Source organism: Myxocyprinus asiaticus, chromosome 40 (assembly GCF_019703515.2).
Source record: "Myxocyprinus asiaticus isolate MX2 ecotype Aquarium Trade chromosome 40, UBuf_Myxa_2, whole genome shotgun sequence".
NCBI lineage: Eukaryota > Metazoa > Chordata > Actinopteri > Cypriniformes > Catostomidae > Myxocyprinus > Myxocyprinus asiaticus.
In genome coordinates this window covers 20,690,789-20,717,150 of record NC_059383.1, presented here as the reverse complement: position 1 = coordinate 20,717,150, position 26,362 = coordinate 20,690,789, and the positions used below count along the sequence as shown (strand labels likewise).

The 26,362-nt window shown below is 37.7% G+C and overlaps 2 protein-coding genes across 4 annotated transcripts in view; one reads left to right on the top strand and one right to left on the bottom strand.

Annotated features, from left to right (window-relative positions):
• Positions 1-26,362, bottom strand: part of LOC127431206 (protein phosphatase 3 catalytic subunit alpha-like) — a 69,381-nt gene that overhangs the window by 20,652 nt on the left and 22,367 nt on the right. The window contains exons 3-6 of the mRNA XM_051681525.1: positions 18,612-18,736; positions 14,380-14,491; positions 7,424-7,569; positions 7,153-7,292 (exon numbers count right to left, since the gene is read on the bottom strand). Of these exons, the coding sequence (XP_051537485.1) occupies positions 7,153-7,292; positions 7,424-7,569; positions 14,380-14,491; positions 18,612-18,736 (523 nt within the window). The remainder of the gene's footprint in view (positions 1-7,152; positions 7,293-7,423; positions 7,570-14,379; positions 14,492-18,611; positions 18,737-26,362) is intronic.
• The window catches only part of LOC127431219 (CXXC-type zinc finger protein 5-like), a 74,377-nt gene continuing 72,999 nt past the window's right edge, over positions 24,985-26,362 (top strand). For 2 of the 3 annotated variants that reach the window (XM_051681551.1, XM_051681548.1), the window contains exon 1: positions 24,985-25,127. The gene's annotated coding sequence lies outside the window, so the exon portion shown is untranslated. The remainder of the gene's footprint in view (positions 25,128-26,362) is intronic. The other variant, XM_051681545.1, reaches the window with a different exon arrangement.

Here is a 26,362-nt window from a genome sequence, read left to right as displayed (position 1 = left end):
CTTTGTTTGCCATTGCTATGCATTCCCTCGTTTTGTTTGTTGGTTGGCATATATTGCCTTATTGTCTTGGTGATATGTCATACCCCGCCTCCTTGTTTGCCAGTTATTAGTTTATTTGTCACACCTGTCCTGTCTTTTTAACCTGTTGATTTCTCTCCCTATTTTAATCTGCTCGTGTGTGCTGTCCAGTGCCAGTTCATCTTGTGTGTCTTATGTTAGTCAGTCTCGTGTCTCCAGTCGGTCTAGTTAGTCAGTCTTGCCTGTTTGTTGGTCCTGTTCTTCATCCCATCCCTGTCCGGTCCAGTTGGTCCTGGTTCCCTGTTTCACTCTGCCCCAGCCCTGGATTGTTCGTTTTCCCCTACGGGGTTGTTTATGTTTGTTTTCCCCCTTGTGGGAGTTTTGATTGAGTTTTTTCCCTTTATATTTGTATGTAATAAATTCTTGTTTTTTTTAACTCTGTGATTGGGTCCTGCCTCGGCATTCGTGACAAGGCATCCCAGTAGTCATTTTTGAAAACACGTTTTTGCACATTCCTACAACTGACCCATTAAGAACACAATGTAGCTTTGCCCAGAGTATTTAGCTAAACTTCTTATTTCGTACAGGTACATTATTGGAAAACCATATTCACAGAGTTTGCATGTGTACAAAGGCATTTAAACAAACAGCAGTGCATAGGAAGCGATTGGATGGAAAGGATGAAAAGAGGCCTGATTAAACACCAACATGGTGATTCAGAGAGGTGGGCAGCTCGAGGAACACTGACAACACAGATTAAAACAATGCTTCTGTGAGCCTTGCATAACAGAGATGTGTGTGGGTATGTATGTGCCTAGCTAGAGTATACAGCATGGTGTGTGATAAATTCAGTAATGTGTGCACATGTTCAGTAAGTCAAGTCAACCCAGCTCTCTTGGCTCCCAATTCTTGCCAACATTGCTGTCTCCTCTATAAAGAACTCTCAGAGAGGGTGCAAAATATTGCCTTAATTAAAGGAATAGTTCACCCAAAAATGAAAATTTGCTGATAATTTACTCACCCTCAGGCCATCCAAGATGTATCTGAGTTTCATTCTTCATCTGTGATGCGTGCTCATGAGAGGGATGACATAAGCTCGTTGGTAAGGTCACGTGTGGAGGAGGAGGCAGGAAGCGCGTCATTGTTTATAAGAGAAGGAGAGCTTTACAAAAGTTTAATTGTCTTTGCTGTAGATTTGTATTTGTATAAGTGTATTGTTGAAGGGTGCGCAGTGAACATTTTACCCCTGAAGATTTCAGACCATTGAAAGAAACAAAGGGTCGATATCTGAATGATCGGCTGTGCCGTGCTGTTTTTCCAGCAAACTCAGGTATGTGTGAAAACTCTGTCATATAGCTTATATATTTCTGCAAAAAAAAAAAGTACAAGTAGATAATGCATCGGCATTGCTCTGAAATAAAGGATGGTTATTTACTGCAGTAATGTTTTTTTTTATTATTATTTGGAAATTATTTTTTATTTTATTTTATATTGTTTTGAAATTGTTTTGGATTGTTTTGGTTTGTGAATGGCATTTGGTCTGTGGTCTGTGCAAGTTTCTCTTGTAAACAATGACGCACTTCCTGCCTCCTCCTCCACGCGTGACCTTACCAACGAGCTTACGTCATCCCTCTCATGAGTGCATGCCACAGAAATGTACGGAAGCGAACATTTGTAGTTAAAAAGTATATAAGTATTGTTTTGTTTCTAAAAATAATCAATCTTTTGGGTTCAGAAGAACTTTATTTGTCGACTGGAGTCGTGTAGATTATTTTGATGCACCCTAAATATGCATTTTAGACCATCACAAAAATGGAGTACAATCACTTGCATTGTTTAAAGGAAGAGGCCTGTAATGAAATCCTAAAAATCTTAAATTCTGTTTTGATGAAGTTTTGACTCAGATACATCTTGGATGGCCTGAGGGTGAGTAAATTATCAGCAAATTATCATTTTTGGGTGAACTATTCCTTTAAGGCTTGAACATGCCAAAGCAAGTCAAAACAAAAGTTTGAGGGTTCTTAAGAGTAGGCTACATATTCTTTTTACACACAAGTACACAAGACTGGTTGCCAGGAATGAATATTAGCTGATATTAAACAATAATATTTGACAGAAGAATCAAGAATCAAGAAATATAAACCCTGGTATTGTAAACCCACACACACAGACAGGGAGAATAGACAGACAGACAGACAGACAGACAGATAGATAGATAGATAGATAGATAGACTCATTCTCATATACTCTCACTCTGCTGTTCCATCGAATTTTCAGCAGTGTGTGTAATATTAAGAGGTTGTTACTTAATGCATTCAGAGCAGAGGGCAGAGAACAACAGCAGCCCTGAACACCTGGAGAGACATGACAACCCCCCACCGACTCACTCGGCTATCCTCATTCTCTCTCTCTCTCTCTCTCTCTCTCTCTCTCTTTCTCCCACACATACACACACTTGTTCTTATATTTGCATAATAGGTGATGCAAAATCAACTATATCCCCACTGAGACAAACATGCACACAGTCACAGACACCATACTATGTTTTAAGTCATATCATACACATTTTAGTATAAATTTTTTTCCCTTTATGCTCACGTAGACAAAATTTAGTTTTCATGACCATTTGTCACATTTCTGACTGAATTATAGTCTCAATCGCCATTCACTTTCGTTGCATCTTTTTTTCCATTTGATGACCAGTGTTGGGTAAGTTACCCAAAAATGTATTCCACTACAAATAACCAATTAGGCCTATTAAATTGTACTCAGATTTCTTTACAGATCGAAAAAAGTAATCAAATTACTGATTACTTTACTTTTAGGCTACTTTCTAAAACACTTTTAAAAGAAAACGCAAAGAGACGTACATATGAACCTGTTTTAAATTCTAGATAAATAGTACTATTTTGAAAAAATGTATGGCAAGTAATGTACTTAAAATGAATTCATTGAAATTAAAAGTCAGTAATTGTAATCAGATTACTAGAATTGAAAATGTAATGTTTTGCACTACTTCTTTAACTAAAAAAGCAATTCGATTAAAGTAACTAATTATTTTGCAATCATATTACACCCAACACTGATGGTGACTGAGGTTAAAATTCTGCCACATCTCTTTTTTTGTTGAAGAAAGAAAGTCATACAGGTTTAGAACAACATGAGGGTAAGTAAATTATGACAGAATGTTCTATTTTTGGGCAAACTATTCCTTTTAATGCATTTACTAAGTTGCAGAAGTTCAAAATGAGTGTCTTATTAATGTTTTTTTATGTAATGTTTATTTATTTTTAATTTTTATTGCGTTTATACACATACAGAAAGACACAGACAAAACTACTACATTGAGTAAAGTAAAAAAAAGAAACAAAAGAGGAGGATAACGACATGATAAATACATATATACAAAATGGTAAATACAAAAAAGAATGGGCAATATATAGATAGCAAATCTATAGATATAATATCAAAAGAAAAGGAAGTGGGGAGAAAAAAGGATGAGAAAATATTAGGAGAGGAGGATGAGAGAGTAATATCAAGTAGCCTATATACAGTATAAAGATGAACAAATATAATTATGCTAACTAGGATGTATTGATGTATAGAAAAATGGGTTATGTATGTTATATGTTGACTTTGCGACAAATAGTGAATGTGTTGAATATGGAGGAAATTGTGGTCAATTCTGTATATATAAAAAAAAGAAAATTCTCTCATCACCTCATGCCATCCCATATGTGTATGACTTTCTTGCTTCTACTGAACACAAACTAATATTTTTAGAAGAATATTTCAGCTATGTAGGTCCATACAATGCAAGTGAATGAGTGCCAAAATTCTGAATCTCCAATATGTATACAAACACAGCATTAACTTAATCCAAAATACTCCAGTGGTTAAATCTATATTTTCTGAAGTGATATGATAGGTGTGGGTGAGAACAGTACAATATTTAAGTCCTTTCTTATTATAACTCTCCAATTTCACTTTTACATTCTTCTTTTGTTTTAGGGGATTCACATTCTTTGTGCATATTACCACCTACTGGGTAGGGAGGGGAATTTATAGTAAAAACGAATTTAAATATTGATCTGTTTCTCACCCACACCTAACAAATCACTTCAGAAGATATGGATTTAACCACTGGAGTCGTATGAATAACTTTTCTGTCGCCTTTTATGTGCTTTTTGGAGCTACATATTTCTGGTCACCATTCACTTGCACTTTAAGGACCTACAGAGCTGAAATATTCTTCTAAAAATTTTCATTTGTGTTCTGAAGAAGAAAAAAAGTCATACACATCTGGGATGGCTTAAGGGTGAGTTAATAGCTGGGTTTCCATCTAAATGTTTCACATTTTTAAGTGCATTTCTAAAAATCCGACTTAAGAAAATACGAATTGTTGTGCGTTTCCATCCACTATGTCATGCGAATAAACTTGAGGGAGCTTGCCTTTTCATGATGGAGCAGTTGAATGACCTCCTTGCTTCAGGGAGTACCTTTTTGTATCTCAATTGTACCTCGTTTTATTAAATGCTGCCAGAAGATGCTGCAGAATAAGTGTAATATCTGATATAATGGGGCTGAAATGGCTGTGATGCCCATACGCCACCAATCTCTGCATACCTGGGAACGCCCATGCTCAAAACTGTTCCGGTGGATTGTGAGGACCCACTTTATCAACGAGCTGTGGGTTAAACACTTCTGAATGACAAGGGCTATGTTCAAAGGTCAGACCTTTGGTTGGGCCATTCACATCAAGCTATTGCACATAACACATGCACGAATGGTCAAAACACGTCATCGTTTGTGAATAATCTGTTTTCATCAACCTTAATGCACATTTTAACTAATATGAAACTCTAAAAAATCTTCCTCCTCTTAGCGCTGGGTTCCCCAGTTAGTTTTCACCAAGGACCAAATTTTGTAAACAATACAAACAAAGGGCCACCACCCTCGATGTTATGACAAATTGTTTGTGCTGCTGCTATTATTATTACCGGTATTACTATTGTTGTTTTTATTGCTTTTATTATTAAAAGAGTCACAACATAATTATTCAGATTTGTTTATTATTTCTTTTTCTCAGTATTAGTAGCCTGATTTATTTATTCAAACAATTATGGACATTTTGTCCTGCTCCCTGCACTTTCCCTAATTGCAGATTAAATTATTAGACCTTTTAGCATTAATATTGTTATTGTTCTTTAGGATAATATAACAAAGTATTATAACAATTTCAATAAAGAAAAGATCGTGAGCCAGTGTTTTCTTATATATTATTTTTAATGCATCATATTTTATACATATATTTTATATATATTCATATTTATGTTATTCTTTTTTTTTTCTTTTTTTTTTTTTTTTCTCTCCAATTTGGAATACCCAATTCCAAATGTGCTCTAAATCCTCATGGTGACATAGTGACTCGCCTCAATCCGGGTGGCGGAGGACGAATCTCAGTAGCCTCTACGTCTGAGACAGTCAATCTGCGCATCTTATCACATGGCTTGTTGAGCGCGTTACCGCGAAGAAAAAAGGCTTCATGCTATTCTCCGCGGCATCCACGCACAACTCACCACGCGGCCCACCGAAAGTGAGAACCACATTATAGCAACCACGAGGAGGTTACCCCATGTGACTCTACCCTCCCTAGCATCCGGGCCAATTTGGTTGCTAAGGAAGTCTGACTGGAGTCACTCAGCATGCCCTGGATTCGAACTTGCGACTCCAGGGGTGGTAGTCAGCGTCTTTACTTGCTGAGCTACCCAGGCCCCTATTTATGTTATTCTTAATGTACATTATTCCACGTGCATTTGTATCACAGTACCTTGTGTTATATTATCCAGGCATTAATCCATTCCAGGCATTATAAATAGAGTAGTTGGCTTCGGGAGTTCATTTGGAATATACTCGTAGCAAAATACATGTGCAAATATAAATAGGATGTATATTTATGCAACAGCGCTCTTTACTCATTTCACTCGCATAAAAACACAGATTATATACTCCTCAGTATGAATTAACACCATGGAAAGAACATATAAAACAGTTATGCTAAATTAGGTAAATAAATGCTTTAACAGCATTCAATATATTAATCTCTAGCATTGACAGCGGCACAGGATCTCCTTGGTACAGGGCAGGAGACTGGTATAAATGTTTGTAGGACAGCAACAGCGCCACCCACTTTACAGGGGATGAAACTGTTTTTCGTTTGTATTTTTTATGGACTCTGCGTATAGACCTTTCATCTGAAGTTTGTCTCACAAAATCTTCATGGATTTGGCATGAACAGGCCTTTAGCACGGGCCAAACCTTTGTCTCCCGTGGGCTGGGCCGCCTATTGACGAACCTTGTCCTAGCGCATACAATTTTAAGCTAATTTAGAAAGATTATTCGCATATCAAGCTTTTCCATTCAGGATTTCTTATGCGCAATTTCAAAATGCACATGAAAAAGCCAGCTATTGATGAGAGAATTTAAATTTTTGGGTGAACTATCCCTTTAAGTAGTAGCTCTAGGTCACTGTGCATGGCAGTGATCCAGAGTATGTGCAGCCCCACCGGTCACGTGGGCGACGGACCACACACCCGCCCCCAACCTGAGCACTAAAGCCCCCACCCCGCAGAACGCACCCCCGCAGCAACCTGTATCCACGAGCCAGGGCTATGAGGTCCTCCCCACTCCCAGGGATGAACCCTATCTCCAGGTCACTTCGGTTGGTACAGCCAGCACCATTGCTACCTGGGCGAGGTCTATACTGGGGGCCCCATTTGCCAGTGTGAGATGTTCCTAAACTAAAATATTTTATTACTCAGAGAGCCCCTTTCCTCAAGGTTCACTGCAACCAGTGTGGCCCACACCACCGCTACTTGGGCGATTCTGGGAGTTTTGTTGTATTGAGCTCTGATGTTTCTGATGTACAGAACTCTGGTATTCTAAGAGTTGTCTCTAGAAGGTAGATTTAGGCTTGTGAGGAGATATAGATGCAAGTTTGAAGTCAGTGGTTCATTCCTGGTGCAAAGTAAATGTATTAATGTATTAATAAAATTACCCAACATCCCTCTTGTGCCATGATTTCACACATCCTTACAAACAGACACCCATAAACACACAAAAAAATATGCCTACCTGTAGAAGTATGAGCAGCCTCTGACTGTGTTGTGGCTGAAGTACTCCTGGCTCTTTTCATTGCCAAAGTCCTCCAGGGGATCAGACCACAGCAAATCACACATAGGCCCGAACGCTGGTGGCTCCTTGAACCGGTCCAACTAGGCCACAAAGACACAAATATCACACCGAATACAGAAATACACACATATATACTGCTTTTCTGTGGCCATGCATGAAATGTCACTCCTCCCACACACATCACTGTTGTTCATGCATGGCTCTGCAGTACCTTCTTTATGTCGTCTAAGGTCTGTATTTCTGGGGACAGGCCACCGTGGACACACAGGAACTGTTGGTTCATGAGGGCTGCCAAGGGCAGACAGTCAAATGCGTCCATACAGGCATCATACACCTGCTCTGAATATTTGATTTTACCTGATAAACAGGAAGGGAAAGAGAGAGAAAGTGAGTACAAAGTGAACAAAAGAAAGTGAGATAGCATTAAACAAGAAAGTTAAAGGTTATAAGTGTAATTTTTTATTTGTTAAAATACTTTCTCCTATTTCAGTTTAATGTGCAGCTATTTTATAACAGCTATTTTGTTATAACAGTTAAAACGTTTATAACCGTATCATGTTTTTCTCTGCCTTCATTAGGTTCCTACTGGGACCGACCGGTCTCCCCCATGTGTTGCAGTGCGTCACAAACACTCACACACAAAGTAAACAGTGTCTCCAGATGGGTGACTTTTTATTCTCTTAGTGTGTTGATGTGTGTCCTATTCTCATTATGTCTCAATTCGCCACCTCTCAAAAGCATTTGTAACCATGGAGACAGGTTAGCGGAGTAGACATAGAAATAGTTTGCTGTGAACTCTGCACCCCTCCTTCCCACCTCACCTGTCTCTGTCTCATGGGGAGGCTTCAATCTGAAGCTTTACCTCATACTCAATGTCCTACACCCTCCCTCCTCCTAGTTCAGGATTATAAGCCTTTACTAGTTGGAAATATTTGTTTTTTCATGAAGAATAGATATTGAATGCAACAGCAATCTGAGGAATGTTCATGAAAGAAGGGCTCTGGAAGGAAAATTCACTTTATTTTTTTCTATAAATAAACTGACACAGACCTACCATGAGCTCATTGTTAAGCAATGATATATGCTTATGTAGAAGATTCAATATCAATAATAATGATAAAAAATAAAAAAACGTGATTATTAGCCAAATTCCTGGTGAAAAACTACACTACCCATAATGCTGAAGAAAGATTCACCAATCAGAGAAGTCGCTGTTACCTTGGAAATGGAAACTACAGCAAAAGAGCTCAGCAGTGGTCGGCCACTCCCATGAAGCATTGCGAATAATGTAATCCAGACAGTCTCCCTACACTTTCAAACTACTTAGGTTTGTATAGATACAGTTGGCAATACACCATACACTGGGGGCGTGGTTTAACATAGGTGACATATTCTCGGGGGATATTGTGCTTGCTGTTGGGTTTGGCGAAGTGTTTAATTAATAAGTTAAAATTGCTGTAAAATGTTTAGGTACACAGTGCTGGGTATGAATCTCCATTAGCTCTGCCTTTACTGCCAAACAAAGTACTTATTAAGAAAAAACAATAATGAAAACTGCTTATGATAGTAGGCCTAACTGTCGTTACATTCAATATTACTGCATATTACTCATAAAATGCACTTTATCCCTATCATTACTGAATCCGCTTATTAGTGTTTTTCATTTTATTTTTTTGTTATAGTTTTATTGTATGTCTACTATTTAACCTTACCAACATTTAAGTCTTCCTGCATTGTCCGCTGAGGCTGTAAATTGTTATATAAAAATAATGAAAGGTCTTCCATTGAAATCGCATCAGCCAAATCACAGGTTTCATTTGGACTATTTTATGTGTACAATCATTTCAAAAATATAATTAATGTGTGGACAAAACACTTTAACAGTCTTATTAAGAGATAAAAATAAAAGTGTTGATGATAAAATTAAACAGTTAAATATTTTAGATACCAATCGAATAACAAAACCTTAACGTGAAAATTGTAAATGTACACTTCAGTCCTGAGAGTGCTGAACTGTATGACTCTGCAGCTCAACAGCTTGCAGTCATAGTGCTCTTCTTTAGGCTTCTATATTTGTCAGTTGGAAGGCAATAAAAAATAATTTCTGGGTTTTTTGGCTTTGTCTGAAGTGCAAAAAACTACACAACAGCTTTTCAGCATGTTTTGCATTGTTTAAATAGCCAAATCTATCGGAAATTGCTCCCCATTTTTCTCATAGGAATGAATGGGTAACTATGGTAATGGGGTTTTTCTTTCCCCCATGAGTGGGCATGGCTTCCTTGCTGACTGTATCTATACTATACATCTAAATTATTTACAAGTATAAATCATTATACTTATAATCAATGACTACACATCAAAAGTTTTATATTGTACCAATGTTTCTGATTTGATTACGTCATTCGCAGTGCTTCATGGAATATTTATTACATGCCTTTGTTAAAGGAATATTTAAGTTAAGTAGAAGTTTAGTTCAATCAACAGCATTCACGTTATAATGTTGCTTACCACAAAAATGTATTTTGGCTTGCCCCTCCTTTTTTTTTTTTTAAAGCAAAAATACGAGTTACAGTGAGGCACTTGGAAGTGATTGGGAGCCAAACTGTAAATGTTAAAACACTCACTGTTTCAAAAGTAGAGCCACAAGATGTATAAAATATGTGCGTTAACATGATTTTAGAGTGAAAAAAATTGCTTACTAACATTTTGTCTGTAAAGTTACAGTATATAGAATTTTGCTGCAATGGTGACATAACGCTATAAACACTAAAACCTTAAAACGATCATAAAAACGACACTATAATCAACTTTACAGCTCAAATAGTACAAAAGTTTTAACAAAACAATTAATGTAAGAGCTTTTTAAAATTAAAAGCTTCACATTTTTCCTTTAAACCATCAAAAATGGGCCCCACTGACCGTTTTAAATGCCTCAACTCACTTGAAATTATAATATTCCTTTAAAGAAATAAAGCACACAGTCTTTTAAATTTGTCTTTTTCTCTGATCTTTAATTTGTAATACTTGATCAAGTTTGTAATGCTGCGATTTATCTCAGAGTTGGTTGGTTTGGTTCATGGCTGTAACATATTTGTGTGTTCTTGTTTCATGTTTAGATTCATGTTCATGTTTTCAGGTCTTTTATTGTGAAATTAGTTCACTTCCTTGTCTAGTCATGTGATATCCTTTTTCCCTCATGTCCATGTGTCTTGTTTACATTGGTTTATTGTCTGGTTAACTTGTTATCAGTCTTGTCTTTTCATTGGTTCATGTTTTAGTAGTCTTGTTATCTTGTTATTAGTTCAGTCTTGTATTTTTATGCCCTCATGTTTGCCATTGTGGTTGTCAGGTATTGTCTGTGTAGTATGTTGTTTTCTAGTCTAGTCAAGTCCTTTCCAGTCAAGTCTAGTTTCAGTTAAATTTATTAATCAAGGTCTTGTTCTTGTTCATGTTTATAGTCATATCAAGTTCATGTTTAGGTTTTCGTTTTGTTTTACGTTTTGGATTCGTGCTTTGTATTTCATGTTTGGATTTATTGGAATAAACTTCACTTGGGTTCACAACACTTCATCATCGTCTTCATCTGCTCCTGTGTCTGTTCCTGCCTGCCTCGTCTGCCCAACAGCTTTACAGAATACCTGACCTACAACAATGAACCCAGCAGTTAAACTAATTCATCCTCATCAGGGAAATCTTCCTCTTGAGGATTATGTGGGGGATTTTTGTGCACTGGCCAATAAAGTAAATTTTAATGATGTGGCTCTCAAATAATTTTTTTTGTTTTTGCTTAAATGAGCCTCTAACTTCCCCGATGCCCGGTAGCAGAATTCATTGGACCCTGGCAGAGTATATAGATTACGCCCTATTGTTGAGTGGTTGGCCTTCACTGTTGGAGTTCCAGAAGAGAACGTTTGCACTCCTACAGAGACTGTACAAACAAGAGTATGCAAGCATAAACACCATGGGACAACGCAGCCATCATATCGCTCAGGAAGGAGATGCATTCTGTCTCCTAGAGATGAACATAGTTTGGTACGAAAAGTGCAAATCAATCCCAGAACAACAGCAAAGGACCTTGTGAAGATGCTGGAGGAAACAGGTAGACATGTATCTATATCCACAGTAAAACGAGTCCTATATTGACATAACCTGAAAGGCTGCTCAGCAAGGAAGAAGCCACTGCTCCAAAACCACCATAAAAAAGCCAGACTACAATTTGCAAGTGCACATGGGGATAAAGATCTTACTTTTTGGAGAAATGTCGTCTGGTATAATGAAACAAAAATGTAACTGTTTGGCCATAATGGCCATCATAATCTTTAGAGGAAAAAGGGTGAGGCTTGCAAGTGAAGAACACCATCCCAACCGTGAAGCATGGGGGTGGCAGCATCATGTTGTGGGGGTGCTTTGCTGCAGGAGGGACTGGTGCACTTCACAAAATAGATGGCATCATGAGGCAGGAAAATTGTGTAGATATATTGAAGCAAAACCTCAAGACATCAGCCAGGAAGTTAAAGGTTGGTCGCAATTGGTTCTTCCAAATGGACAATGACCCCAAGCATACCTCCAAAGTTGTGGCAAAATGGCTTAAGGACAACAAAGTCAAGGTATCGGAGTGGCTATCACAAAGCCCTGACCTCAATCCGAAAGAAAATATGTGGGCAGAACTGAAAAAGCGTGTACGAGCAAGGAGGCTTACAGACCTGACACCAGTTCTGTCAGGAGGAATGGGCCAAAATTCCAGCAACTTATTGTGAGTAGCTTGTGGAAGGCTACCCAAAATGTTTGACCCAAATTAAACAATTTAAAGGCAATGCTACCATATACTAACAAAGTGTATGTAAACTTCTGACCCACTGGGAATGTAATGAAAGAAATAAAAGCTGATATAAATCATTCTCTCTACTATTATTCTGAAATTTCACATTCTTAAAATAAAGTAGTGATCCTAACTGAGGGAATGTTTTCTATGATTAAATGTCAGGAATTGTGAAAAACTGAGTTTAAATGTATTTGGCTACGGTGTATGTAAACTTCTGACTTTAACTGTAGTATGTACAAATACAAATCTGTTATATTCAGTGCAAGGGAATGTAATGCAGAAGAGGTAGGATATGTTAAATAATATAACTGACTAGGCTGTGTATTTGCATGTAATTATTATAGTTTTTAATTGTTCTTTAGATGTATAGCCTGAGGGAAAAAACTGTTCTTGTGCCTGATATGCTACAGTATTAAACACTTTTCACACAAACCATTCACAACAATTTAAATCTAAAGAGCAATGCTACAGTCTCTGCGACATTCAGTGTGTAGAAGGCACCTCTACTATATTTTATGCTTATAAAATGTACATTGAAATGCTTACATTCATGATTACATTCACATAAACTCTTATAGAAATGCTAACATGCAGTGTAGTGACTGAGCAGTAAATTTGCCTAATTCATGAAACATGTAAAAATAAAATGTGTGTGTAAATGCATGCTTATGTAAATTTAAATAAATGCCACAGTTTACACAATAATTATTTTACTAACAATTTGCACACAATTTTGTTCTGCTCATTTTCATGGATAAGGAAAGTTTACTTAATTTTCATTAACCTGTGTTATTTTTTTTATGCCATCAATGTTTTTTGGCAATGTAAAAGTCTTAAGAACCTTTGTAATAAAAAGCAACAAACTTCTATTTCTATTTATGGAAGACTCATTATCCATAAGATGAAATGGTCAGAAAATAAACCAAATTTTTATATACTTCTCATAGAACAGCAATGTTATTATAAGATGGTAAAGCTTTGTAAAAATAATAAAGCAAAAAAACATCTTATGTGCCTAAGAATTTTGCACAGTACTGTACATAAGATGAATATGGGGACAAGAATTAAAGTGGCAAAAGGAGGATTTTAATCCCGGTCGCCCATAATGATAGTCACCTGTCGTACTAATATCGCCACACTTCTTAGGAAATTAGAGTAAAATTTACAAACTTATACCTTTATGCCTTTTCTTTAATGATTATTTAATATGTTTTCATAGTTTTGACAGATTCCATCTAACTATTGGCATGCATACAGCCGGGCTGTGTGGCCAGTGCTTTTTACACTAGTGCTATTTATTTAGAGCAAATAATAAATTGTGCATATGTATCCTGTTGTAGGGGACCCCCTGGTGGCCACAGGGGCCATATGCAGCTGCTTATGTCGCTTATTAGGTAGGGCCGGCACTCTCTCTTAGTACTGTAATACTGAGGGGGCTTTGCCAATCGATAGAAGTGGAAATGACAGAAGTGGGAACACAACTGAGAAATTATGTAAAGACTTAAACGCACATTGCCTGCATGAACACCAATGTTCAACATGACAGAGCATGCTAGACCACAGTTCCAATGAATTAAAGCTGAAGTGTTTAACTTTTTCGGTGTTAAAATTGTTCATTTTATCTCAGCTTATGTGGGCCTAATTTTAAGAGCGCTATGCCATAAGCCATACAGTCAGTGGGCATGGCCATTAAATTTTGGTATTTAAGTTTAGGCGCAAGTGGGTTTGGCGAAATTGCTAATAGGCAGGGGCGTGGCCACAAGGGTGGCACGAGGTAGCACCCCACTTTCCACCCCAACTTGGACCTTTAAAATGTCACAGCTAGCATACTGGAGATGCTGATGTAAACACAGAGAAGGTGCACAGCGGCTTAACCCGTCCACATCATGCATGGTCACAGAGACAACGTTCCATACCAAAAATCCAAAATTTTTACCCTCACCAATTTCTTCCACCGGCCCCTATTTTAATGACTTAAAAATCTTCCTATGGCAACAGGTCGAAGAATACCAATACAAATTAGATCATAAATACAATTGTAAATATAAACATAAACATAATAATAATAATAATAATTGAAAAATAAACCATGACCTTTAGATTGTTTAACACAAATCTAATAAAATGTTACAAGTTGCTCTGTTTTGAGTGACTTGTCCAGCCCGACACAACAATATTGACATAACCAATGGTCAACAGGCCAACATGCATATTTGGAAAGCCCTTTGAAAACAAAGTTTATTTTTATAATTATGTTCAGTGGCACATAAATTACACACTTCAGCTCTATTTTTTAATAACATACAACAGACAATAGTGTATGCATGCACAAAAGGGATACTCACATTCTTGTTTGAAGGTGAAATATTCTGTCAAATGTCTACATTCATGATTTCCTCTCAGTAAAAATAGCGTCTTTGGGTAGAGGATTTTCAGTGACCAGAGGTACAGAACACACTACAGAGAGAGAGAGAGAGAGAGAGAGAGAGAGAGAGAGAGAGAGAGATAGAGAAATGTCAAACACAGACAAATATTAACTAAATACAGACTTAGTGACCACCAACTGGCTATAGGAAGGCATAAAAAGACATGGCGACCTAATGAGGAGTGAATATATTTGCCACTGTTCATCAGGTGAAATTGAGAAAGAGATGCATTTTGTCCTTCACTGCCAAAAGTACTCACACTTGATAGATTCATTGTATACAAAATTACAGCAGCTCATCCCTGAGTTCCACTTTCTCAATGAAAATGACAAACTGAAAATCTTACTTGGTGAAGGACCTACTTCCTCTTTAGTGTCCGATCACATTTATAAATGCCACAAACTACGAGAAAGTCAACACATCCAACACTTGTTTCATTAGTTTAGCTAACTGTTAATATTATTGTGCATCTATACTGTATCTACTGAGCACAATTACATTATACTGCATGCATTTGTTTTCCTACTCACCTTTCTTGTTTCATGATATTGTTCTGTCTTATTATTTATTTATTTATTTCAATGCTTTGGCAATATGTACTTACGTACAGTATGTCATACCAATAAAGCAATATGAATTGAGAATGAGAGAGAGAGAGGGAGAGAGAGAAAGAGAGAGAAAGAAAGAAAATATAGCTGTAACATATGACCACATCCATGAGATACCTACAAACACACACACACACCATTAAAATGCAGGCCAGCGGGCTATATCCTCTCTCTTTACTGCTCTCTCTCTCTCTCTCTCACACACACACACACACAAACTGAAACACAACCAAGCTGGCTAACTCATAATGTCATCTATTTATGCTTTAACAAGGAAGAAAAATTTCCCCTCCAAAAAACATTGGGAGCTGAGTGATTCAGTTGAGCAGACTGTGTTGAGAGGGCTAATCATGGCCTGAAGTCAAAGATGGCAGAAATTGGACATGTCAAAGGACGTCAGTGTATAGCGCTCATGATTTACTGATTCTACTTTATTAGAGGCTGGAGGCTGTTTCCCTGGAGCATGTGACAGAATCGGCCACCTTATTTTCTTTTCAATGGAATACTCTAGAATGATCAAAACCTGGGGTAAAAATTTGTCATAGATCAATATATCGGCCAGGTCTATTAATCTGCCAATATTGAAGCATATCAGGAGCAAGAGTGCTGTTGTACTGAATATCAAAAAGGCTCAAATTCGGCTGCAGGCATGAAATCGAAGGTCCAGTGTCATAGGTAATCACAGCATATATTTAGTACAACAGCAATCTTGGTCATGTGATATTGCCTTATAAAGATTCTATAAACAAGAAGTTAATGAGAGTTCATGAAAGATACATTTTCATAAAGGTTTATGAGGGAAGTAGCAATCTCTGATTTGCAAACAAATCATTCTTTTGAATTGGATCTTTTCAATGAATTAGTTGATCACAACCAGTCACAAATCCAACATTGCTACTTCAACCCTCTATGGACATGTTGGAGAAAGAAGTGCCATCTTCTAGTGAATTTTTGTTTTTACTCGCCAGACTTTTGACAACATGTAAGCATAATGCAACAGAAAACTGAAAAAGAGAGAAGGAGGCATCTTCACATATATACTGTATATATACTGTATATACACTGCCAGTCAAAAGTTTTGAAACACTTGACCGAAATGTTTCTCATGATCTTAAAAATCTTTTGATCTGAAGGCTTATGCTTAAATGTTTGAAATTAGTTTTGTAGACAAAAATATAATTGTGCCACCATATTAATTTATTTCATTATAAATCTAAAATGTAATAAAAAAAAAAAAACGTTTTTGAAATTGATGACTTGGACCAAATAATAAAGAAAAGCAGCCAATAAGTGCCCAGCATATAGATGGGAACTCCTTCAATACTGTTTAAAAAGCATCCCAGGGTGATACCTCAAGAAGTTGGTTGAGAAAATGTCAAGAGTACATGTCTGCAAATTCTAGATAAAGAGTGACTACTTTGAAGATGCTAAAATATAACAGAGTTTTGATTTATTTTGGATTTTGTTCAGTCACAACATAATTCACATAGTTCCATTTATGTTATTCCATAGTTTTGATGACTTTACTATTATTGTAAAATGTGAAAAAAATTATAATAAAGAATGAGTGTGTTTCAAAACTTTTGACCGGTAGTGTGGAAAAAGTTTTACCAGGAAAGTAGTGTTTCCTTTTACCAGGAAAATTATGTGGATATAGTGAAGCAACATCTCAAGACATCAGCCAGGAAGTTAAAGCTCGGTCGCAAATGGGTTTGTGGCAAAATGGCTTAAGGACAAAAAAGTCAAGGCATTGGAATGGGCATCACAAAGACCTGACCTCAATCTGATCGAAAATTTGTGGGCAGAACTGAAAAAGCGTGTGCAAGCAAGGAGGCCTACAAATCTGACTCAGTTACACCAGTTCTGTCTGGAGGAATGGGCCAACATTCCAGCAATTTACTGTGAGATGCTTGTGAAAGGCTAACCAAAAGGTTTGACCAAAGTTAAACAAATTAAAGGCAATGCTACAAAATACTAACAAAGAGTACGTAAACTTCTGACCCACTGGGAATGTGATGAAAGTAATGAAAGCTGATATAAATCATTCTCTCTACTATTATTCTGACATTTCACATTCTTAAAATAAAGTAGTGATCCTAACTGACCTAAGACAGGGAATGTTTTCGATGATTAAATGTCAGGAATTGTGAAAAACTGGGTTTAAATGTATTTGGCTAATATGTATGTAAACTTCTGACTTCAACTGTATATGATTTCACGCAATATAGTATGTGAGATTGCACATTTTATTTTCATATTTTGCTTTTGATCATTTTAATCACATTTTAGCTTGAGTACAAATTTACAAATTTCACATTCTATCAATTTATATGATGTCATGAAATTTTCAATAGTCATACAAGCTGTTGTCACTGTTTGAAATTTCATACACATTTTTACAAAATATTCACAAGGATGGAACAATACACGGAACAAAACAAAAGGAAACTTTTACTTGTATAATGTGTATTGACACTTTTACCTTCTAACAATCCAACAGGCGTGTTACTAGTCTATAGCCATGATTTAAAATGGAAAATGTTGTGAAAACATCCAGGGGAAAAGTTTAACCAAAGTCAGAGTTGACGTCGTTCAATGCAATGTCAATGCCATTTCACGGCTCAACTAATGTGATAGTAACAGCGCGCTCCACGACAACTCCAGAACCATTGTAGCCAAATATTTCCTTCAGAGAGTGCGCACAAGACACAACATGCTGAAAAAGACAAGGCTGAATCCAGCTTCTTAATCACCAGCTTCTTATTTAGTAAAAGTTCTTCTTCGCCACTACACAACTCAATCTCTGGCAAGTAAAATCTGAATATTTACTGGCCAGTGGCTAATAAAAGACAAATTTTAGTCGCATGACGTGAAATTTTGTCGCATTTACGAGTGATTTACTTGCAGTGTGGAGGGCTGTAGTTCTCCCATGAATACACCAAGGAGAGTTATAGCGAATATGATGACATCATAATTACATAACCAAAGCTTAAATTTGAAAAAGCCACCAAATTCATGATCTTAAAAAAGAATGTAATTTGAAGCTACTGAAAAATGTTGCTGTTAATTTTATATTTTAAAGTTGTTGGGAAATTCAAGTTTTTATCATTCAAGCTTTCTGTATAAAGCAGCCAGAACACTGAGGCCTGAAATCCACCACTTATAATAATAATAACCCAAAAACCAAGATTTATAGTGAAAAACTTTAAATTTCACCTGTTTCTCACCCAAAGCATATGATTTGACTTCTGAAGACACAAGACTATGGACCACTTTAATGATATTTTTATGGTGCTTTTGTGAATTTTTTTAAGCCTGAAAGCTCTAGTCAATATTTATTACAACTGCATGTAAAAGAGCAACCAGTACATTCTTCAAAATTTCTCCTTTTGTGTTCCTTGAAAAAAAAAAAAAAGCCATACAGGTTTGGAATGACATGAGGCCGAATAAATGGTGATAGACATTTAATTTTGTGCAGATTTCTTATTTCTTTTAACTGATTGTTTTGTTTGGTCCAATGCCAAAACAAAAATCTCCTTTCACCTCAATACTGAAGTAACCCCGGTCCACGTAGTCGCCCAGGAAGAGGTATCGTGTCGTAGCTGGAGAGCCTCCCACCTCAAACAGCTTCATCAGGTCGAAGAACTGCCCATGGATGTCACCACACACTACAGAGTGGAGGAGAAGGCAGCAGAGTGAGAGAGAGAGAGAGAGAGAGAGAGAGAGAGAGAGAGAGAGAGAAGAGAAAGTATTGACGAGTTGAGCTGGATGAAGCATGTAAGCAGACGCAACAGTTTTCTCCCACATACAGAATATAGGAACAATAATCCAAAGCTGATTCATACATCCATAGCTACTAACAACACAGTGCAACTGCAGCTCTGTGCTGGGCGTAATCCCTTGATGTAAAGAGCTAGACATAACACTCAAGCCATAATAAACTGATCAAACTGACCCAATTACAGCTGTGTACATCTAGGGAAATGAACCCCAAGAGTCTACATGAAACATAGATGGCCTGAAGATCTATGTTGGCTCTTTGCAACATAATACTCTCTGAGAGAGAGAGAGAGAGAGAGAGAGAGAGAGAGAGAGAGAGAGAGAGAGAGAGAGAGAGAAACAGGGAGAGGAATGCACGCTCCTGTTGCCATGGAGACATAAATTTGATGAGAATAAAGAATTAAATAAATGAGGAGTTTGTGTTGGCATGGAGATGCTGCCTAAGCATTTGCCCGAGAGGCCTCTCAGCCTGTAATGTGTGTGGCCCCGGACAGAGATGAACACACACACACACACACAGACACACTCTTTTTCCCATCCGATTTTCTGTTTCCACTCTTTTTATTTCCTTTAATACTACTTAAAATAATAGATAAAAATGAATATAAATGTTGATTTCATCGCAGTGATTTGGTCACGGTGAATGTCGAGGAGTGCAGAGAAGAATGTGATCGGAGGCGGGCGATCGCACTCGTTACCACAGCTTGGCATCGCTTGTGTGTATATTGCATTGTTGTACTACTATAGTAATATTGTAGTAACCATGTTTTTTTTTTGTCAGACACCATAGTTTTAATGCAGTGAACCATGGTGTTAGTACAGTGATATGGTGGTAATATAGTGGTTCATTTTGTGGTTACTGTAAATTTACAAAAAATACCATGGTGAAACCAAACGAATTAGGGGCTGTTCATATCAAACGTGTTTTTGCATACGTCTGTGGATTTTCAAGTGTAAATGCGCTGGACAGACGTCTTTGACCGTTGCATCACTTTCAGATGTTTTTTTCAGATACATTCTCAAAACAATCATTCATTTAGCCTTTAATGCACTCAAAAATATTTTACCCTAATATTTACCAATTTGAATTGTGCAATTTTCAACAAAATTAAATTAATATAACTTAAATATTACTCAATTCAACTTAATGGAATTTCGGTTTGAAATTAAAATGCATAAATGTTAAAAATATGTTTTATTATAGGGGCACCCGGCAGGGTTGCCCTCTTTCCCAATTATTGTTCTGTCTTGCCCTGGAACCATTAACAGCCGCAATAAGAAAGGAGGATGATTTTCCAGGGGTGATGGTGGGAGGTGTGGCGCATCTTGCTTTACGCAGATGATATTTTATTATTCGTCTCCGACTCCACTAGATCTATGCCTTGCCTCCACAGAATTATTAATTCCTTTTCTAAGTTCTCAGGATACAGATTTAATTGGTCTAAATCCGAAGTTTTGGCTCTGACAGAGTACTGCCCGGTAACGGCTTTTTAGCCGGGCGCCTTCCTGTGGCCCAAACAGGGCATTAAGTATTTGTGTATTTTATTCCCAGCAAATTTGTGTGATTTAGTTAGAGTTAATTTTGACCCTTTAATAAAAAAGTTTTTGAGCGATGTGGGCAGGTGGGTTTCATTACATTTATCTACGACTGGAAGGTTAATGTTATTAAAATGAATTGTATTCCAAAATTTAACTACCTGCTACAATCTCTCCCTGTAGATGTCCCCCTCTCTTATTTCAAGCAATTTGATTGCATAGCGAAGTCATTTATTTGGAATGGTAAACGTCCCAGATTACATTTAAGTAAATTGCATAAGCCGATTGACAAAGGTGGGCTAGGCCTACCCAAGATTTTGTTTTATTACTATGCATTCGGTCTCAGACATTTGGCTCATTGGTCGCTTCCATCTGAGAGAACCCTTCCCTGGTTTTGTATTGAACAGGAAGTTCTTGTCCCTATTTTGCCATTGCAAAGCCTTTCTATCAAACTAACCGGAGAAGTTAAGTTACACCCCGTTATCTTGCATTTGCCCTCGGTATGGACAAAAGTGTCCAGAATGTTTAAATCAGACATTTATTTAAATGTTGCTTCGAGCATATGGCTGAACCCAAAGTTATGTATTAATAAGTCCCCTTTCTGCTGGACAGAGTGGATTGTGAGGGAGGTTAATACGCTTGTTGACCTATATGAGAGTGGAGTGCTGAGATCTTTTGAAAATATGGTTCAACATTTTGGGATTCCCAGGTCTCAATTCTTCAGGTATTTACAGCTGCGCCACCTGCTCTGTACTATTTTTGGGAGTAGCATACACCCCCCTAGAGCGGCAGATACTCTGGGAGTGGTGATTACTGCTTTTGGAAAAGGTCATGAGGCATCAGTGTATTACTCCCTGCTAATTCAGAGTCTGGGGGATGGAGCTTCAATTTCTCTCAAGAGATTATAGGAGAACAATTTAAACTTGGTATTGGAGGAGGGAGTGTGGGCTAGAATTCTAAAAAACGTCATGTCTACATCTAGAGATGCAAGGGTGTGCCTTATGCAATTTAAGATTTTTCACCGATTCTGTTGGACCCCCTCTAGATTGTATAGGCTTAGTCTTAAAGACACACCCACCTGCTGGTGATGCCAATCAGAAGATGGGGACACAACCCATGTTTTTGGTGGTGTGTTAAGATCCAAGAATTTTGGTTGAGGGTTCAGAGTTTTATGTGTGACGTATTGGGCACTCAAATTTCATTTTGCCCCAGACTCTGTATTTTAGGAGGTCATTAATATAGGGGATAAATGCATAAAAAATGGGGTCCTAGCCAGTGATCAGCAGACAGATCATTCTTAGGGGATGGAAGTCGACTGGAGCACCCTCATTTCAAGAGTGGTGCACAGAGATGGGCAGGGTAGCGGCATTCAAGGAAATGTCATGTAGAAGAATAGACAACTTAGATTCATTTAATAAAAAATGGGGCAGCTATTTGGCCTTTTTGGAGGGCTCTCGGTGAGGGGCAGTGGAGAGAGAAGTGTAGTTTTAAATGTATGTGATTATTATTTTTTATATTTACACTGTGTGCACAATTATTAGGCAAATTGTATTCCTCAGGATTAATCTTATTGTTGAACAAACACAATGCTCTCTGTCAATTCAAAATGTTATTGAACCTCAAACCTGAATGTTTAACAAAGTAAAAGTGAGTTTTGTCTTTCTCAGGGGAATATATAAGTGTGCACAATTATTAGGCAACTAAATTACAAAAATAATTTCTCCCAACTCAATTGTTTATTCTCAATTTTTAGAGTAAGTACAACAAATAAGTTACACAAAATGACAATTAAAAATTTTTTTGGCCTTTCAAAAATATTCAGTGACCAAAATAGCCACCCTTCTTTTCAATAACTGCCATGAGCCATCCATCCATGCAGTCTGTCAGTTTCTTGATCTGTTCACGATCAACTTTCGCTGAAGCAGCAACCACAGCCTCCCAAATGCTGTTCAAAGAGGTATATTGTCTTCCCTCACTTTAAATCTCACATTTGAGAAGGGCCCACAAGTTCTCAATAGGATTTAAGTCAGGTGACTTTCTGGCCCTTGCTGGCTAGAAGCAGTGGAGTACTTGGATTAATGTGATGGAGCATTGTCCTGCATAAAGATCATGGCCTTCTTGAATGCTGAGGACTTCTTCCCGTACCACTGCTTGAAGAAAGTACTTTCCAGAAACTGGCAGTAGGTTTGGGAGTTGAGTTTCAGCCCATCTTCAACTCGAAAAGGTCCGACTACCTCATCCTTAATGATAGCAGCCCATACCAGTACCCCTTCTCCATCTTGCTGGTGCCTGACTCAGAAATGGTGCCCTACGTCCATTAGTGATCCAGCCACGGTCCCATCCATCTGGTCCATCAAGAGTCACTCTCATTTCATCTGTCCATAAAACCTTTGAAAAATCTGTTTTCCAGGATTTCTTTGCCCAATCTTGACGCTTCAACTTGTGAATCTTATTCAGTGGTGGTCGTGTTTCAGCCTTCTTGACCTTAGCCATGTTTCTGTGCACTTGACACCTTGTACTTCTGGACACTCCAGGTAGGTTTCAGTCCTGGAATATGGTGGCATGGGAGGATAATGGGTTCCTGGTAGCTTCACGTTTAATTCTTCTCAAGTCTTTTGAAGTTAATTTGCGCCTTTTCTTCTCCATGCGTTTTTTGCACCCCAGTTAGCTATTCGCAACAAAACGTTTGATTGTCCGGTGGTCACGCCTCTATAGTTTAGCTATTTCAAGAGTGTTGCATCCATCTGAAAGGCATTTTACAATATTTTACTTTTCAGTGTCAGTGTCAGTTAAATCTCTTGTTTTACCTGAGGTAATGAAGCTGTCTAATAATTATGCACACCTTGATATAAGGTGTTAGTCACTTTCGCCACACCCTCCCTCATTACACAAATACACATCACCTGAAAATGACTGAATCCAATAAGCATTCAAGTTGATATGGCTTGGAGTTGGAAAATGTGCATGGAAATACTGATAAGATCACAATACTCACTTGCCTAATAATTGTGCATGCAGTGTATGTATATATATATATATATATATATATATATTTTTTGTTTTTTTGGTGTGTATACTCAAGTGTGATGACAGAGATATTTGTTGGGGGTCAGGGTGGGGTTGGGGATTGGGAGGGGGAAAGGGAATAATGGGGTTTAAATGTTGATTCTGTGAATATATGTTTTGCTTTTCTGTGTGAATCAATAAAAAGAGTTAATCGGAATTGTTTTAATTTTTTTTATTTAGTCTGTCTCTGAGGAACCATCTTAAATTAAGAATATCATTATCAAATGAATCACAGATTTAACTGCTCTCTCTCTCTCTCTCTCTCTCTCTCTATATATATATATATATACAGAATATACAGTACATCTTTTAATTTTAATGTAACTTCTTTAATTTTTTTAGCACAACGATTACAAGGATTCAACGTTTTGAAGAAGTTCAGGTTGCAAGGAGGACTTCATGTGATTGTTCTTCACCCAGCAAAGTTTCAGCATTTGATAAACAGTAAACCAAAGTTTTTTCCCTTTTACTCTGGTGTGCTGAGGAGCTGCCGTGCCATACTGTTACTATAGCGAATGTTGCCTAGGATGCTAAAATTTAGCCTACTACAACAAAATGCAAGATTTCAGTCTCATGAACACTCATTAACATATTGGAGAAGAAATTGTAAATAGAATGGGCAATTTCATCCCAACTTTCTGTTTCAGGAAGTAAGTCAACACAGAAAATAAAACCATGCTTGTCAAGCGATCTCATGGGACCTTTAAAATTACTGTGAAACTTCAGCCTTTTAAATGTGACTACATTTTGCAAGTAGTTTATGTGTGTGTGTGTGTGTGTGTGTGTGTGTGTGTGTGTGTTGCAAATGTCCAGATTGTGTGATATGTCCTACTGTAAATGCGTCACCATGCTTGAGACTTGTGAGAAACCATGGAGCAAAAAACTCTCACTTCCTGTTATTCCCACTTCTCTTGTGATGATACTTTACAAGAGGGTCACAAGCATTCTGTCAACTTCTGCCCAAACAGCTCCTTTCATTAAAAATCAATACCCAAATCAATAGATCCATTCTCAAAATCACCATTCATTTAGCATTTAATGTCTCTCAGGAACCGGCTTAAATTAAGATTCCCATTGTCAAATGAATTAGCGAACTCATCTGCACTAAATCATACAGCAGCCGCAAGCAGCCCGCTGAGTCCGACATACATGCAAAATGGTCCATTAACATGAACCATTAACACACATTATAGAGCACAAACCCTAGAAGTAATCAAGCAGTGTGGCATAGCCGAGAAGAGCCGAGGCCTCCAGAGGAAATGAGGGTTAAAAACAGTTAAAGGAATCATTTTCTAGAAGGCCAGGGCCACAGGGGCTGCAGTTAGCACTATTTATCTCTCTACTTCTCTCTTTCGTTGTGCAGGAGCAGGGTTGATGAATGACAGGGAGGTGACAAGCTGAACTCTCATGGTTATCTGTGTGCACTCATTCTTCCACCAACTGGTAAAGAGATTAAACCGCCCCCGCCCCCTGTGTTCAGCCTCTCACACTCTGCTCGGTTCCCTTCCCTACAGTAGTACTCTGCCTCCTTTATTGCACCCAAGCCATCAATAAACACACTGTATAGAAAAAAGATCCAATAAACTGAATGGTGATTGAGACTAACATACTGCCTAACTGCCTCCTTCTTTGTTCCATGGAAGAAAGAAAGTTAAAGTGGTTTGGAACAACATGAGGGTGAGTAAATTATGACATAATTTTCATTTTTGGGTGAACAATCCCTTTAACATGATAAGCTGAATAATAAATGTATAAAAACAACTGCAGAAATGTGATTTAATAGTATAACACAAGGTAAAAATACTAGACTTATTACTGTATCGTAAATACTGTGCCTATGCACAATCTGCATATGGCTAGTTGCATTTTATTATTTGCATTCAGTATTGTTTTGCCCTGCTGTCTGCAACCTTATCAGTACAGACCTGCGACCCATGTCTGACGCAACTCACCAGTTGAGAATCACTGAACTAGCGAATCCTGTATATTGAGACATTACAATATGCATGAAAAGTACCTAAATTCTGCATGAAAATGATCTTTCCAGGACCTTGTGTTAAGTGTGTCTGTGTAAATGAATTGCCTGGTTAGCTTAACTGATCTTAACTACGCTTGAGGAGAAGAAGGTATTAAATGTGCAATTAACATGCCCGTTCACATTTCTGGGTCACATGCCACCTGACTGCATGAGGAAAATAATGTGGATGGAATCTGCTCTGTGTCACAATGATTTTATCATGATCTCCCACCATGATGACCAAATGCTGTTTTACTCTGAGCTCCACCTTTTCTCCTGATATACTTACTCCCTTAGCTCACTCCTCTCCTCTCTTTGCCTCTCCTCCATTCTTCTCCTCTCCTTTCCTCCTCTGTTTCTCTGTTATATAAGGTAGTTATAGCTTCCCTTGCGCTGCTGGACTAAATGAGAGAGCAGCGCACAACACAAATCATTCTTAGCATAAACGAATGGCCTGAAACGAACAGCTCTCTGTATGTGTGTGTGTGCACATCTGTGTGATTGTGTAAGTAGTCTTGATTAATAATAGCACAAGGTGATGGCCATATAGCTGGGTGAAGGTTGTGACAAACGGCAGAAGATATGTCTTTGTTTTCCATTATGTTGCATCACAAAGGAAGCAGATCTACTGACAATAATGGGTCATCGTGTACACTGTGCCTCTTGCATATTTCATACCGCTTTGATATTAATAATAGACGATCAGCAGGCATAAACTTCACTTGGCCTAATTTTGGGCAAATTTTCTGAGCAGAGGAACAGGCATCACACAATGAAGTACACCCACACACCCACCCAGACACACACAAAGTAAACTCTGAGTTCTAAATGGTGATAATGTTCGTATTTCTGCTCATGTGTGTCAGTGACTGTGCAGTGCTGGGGTGGTACAAGC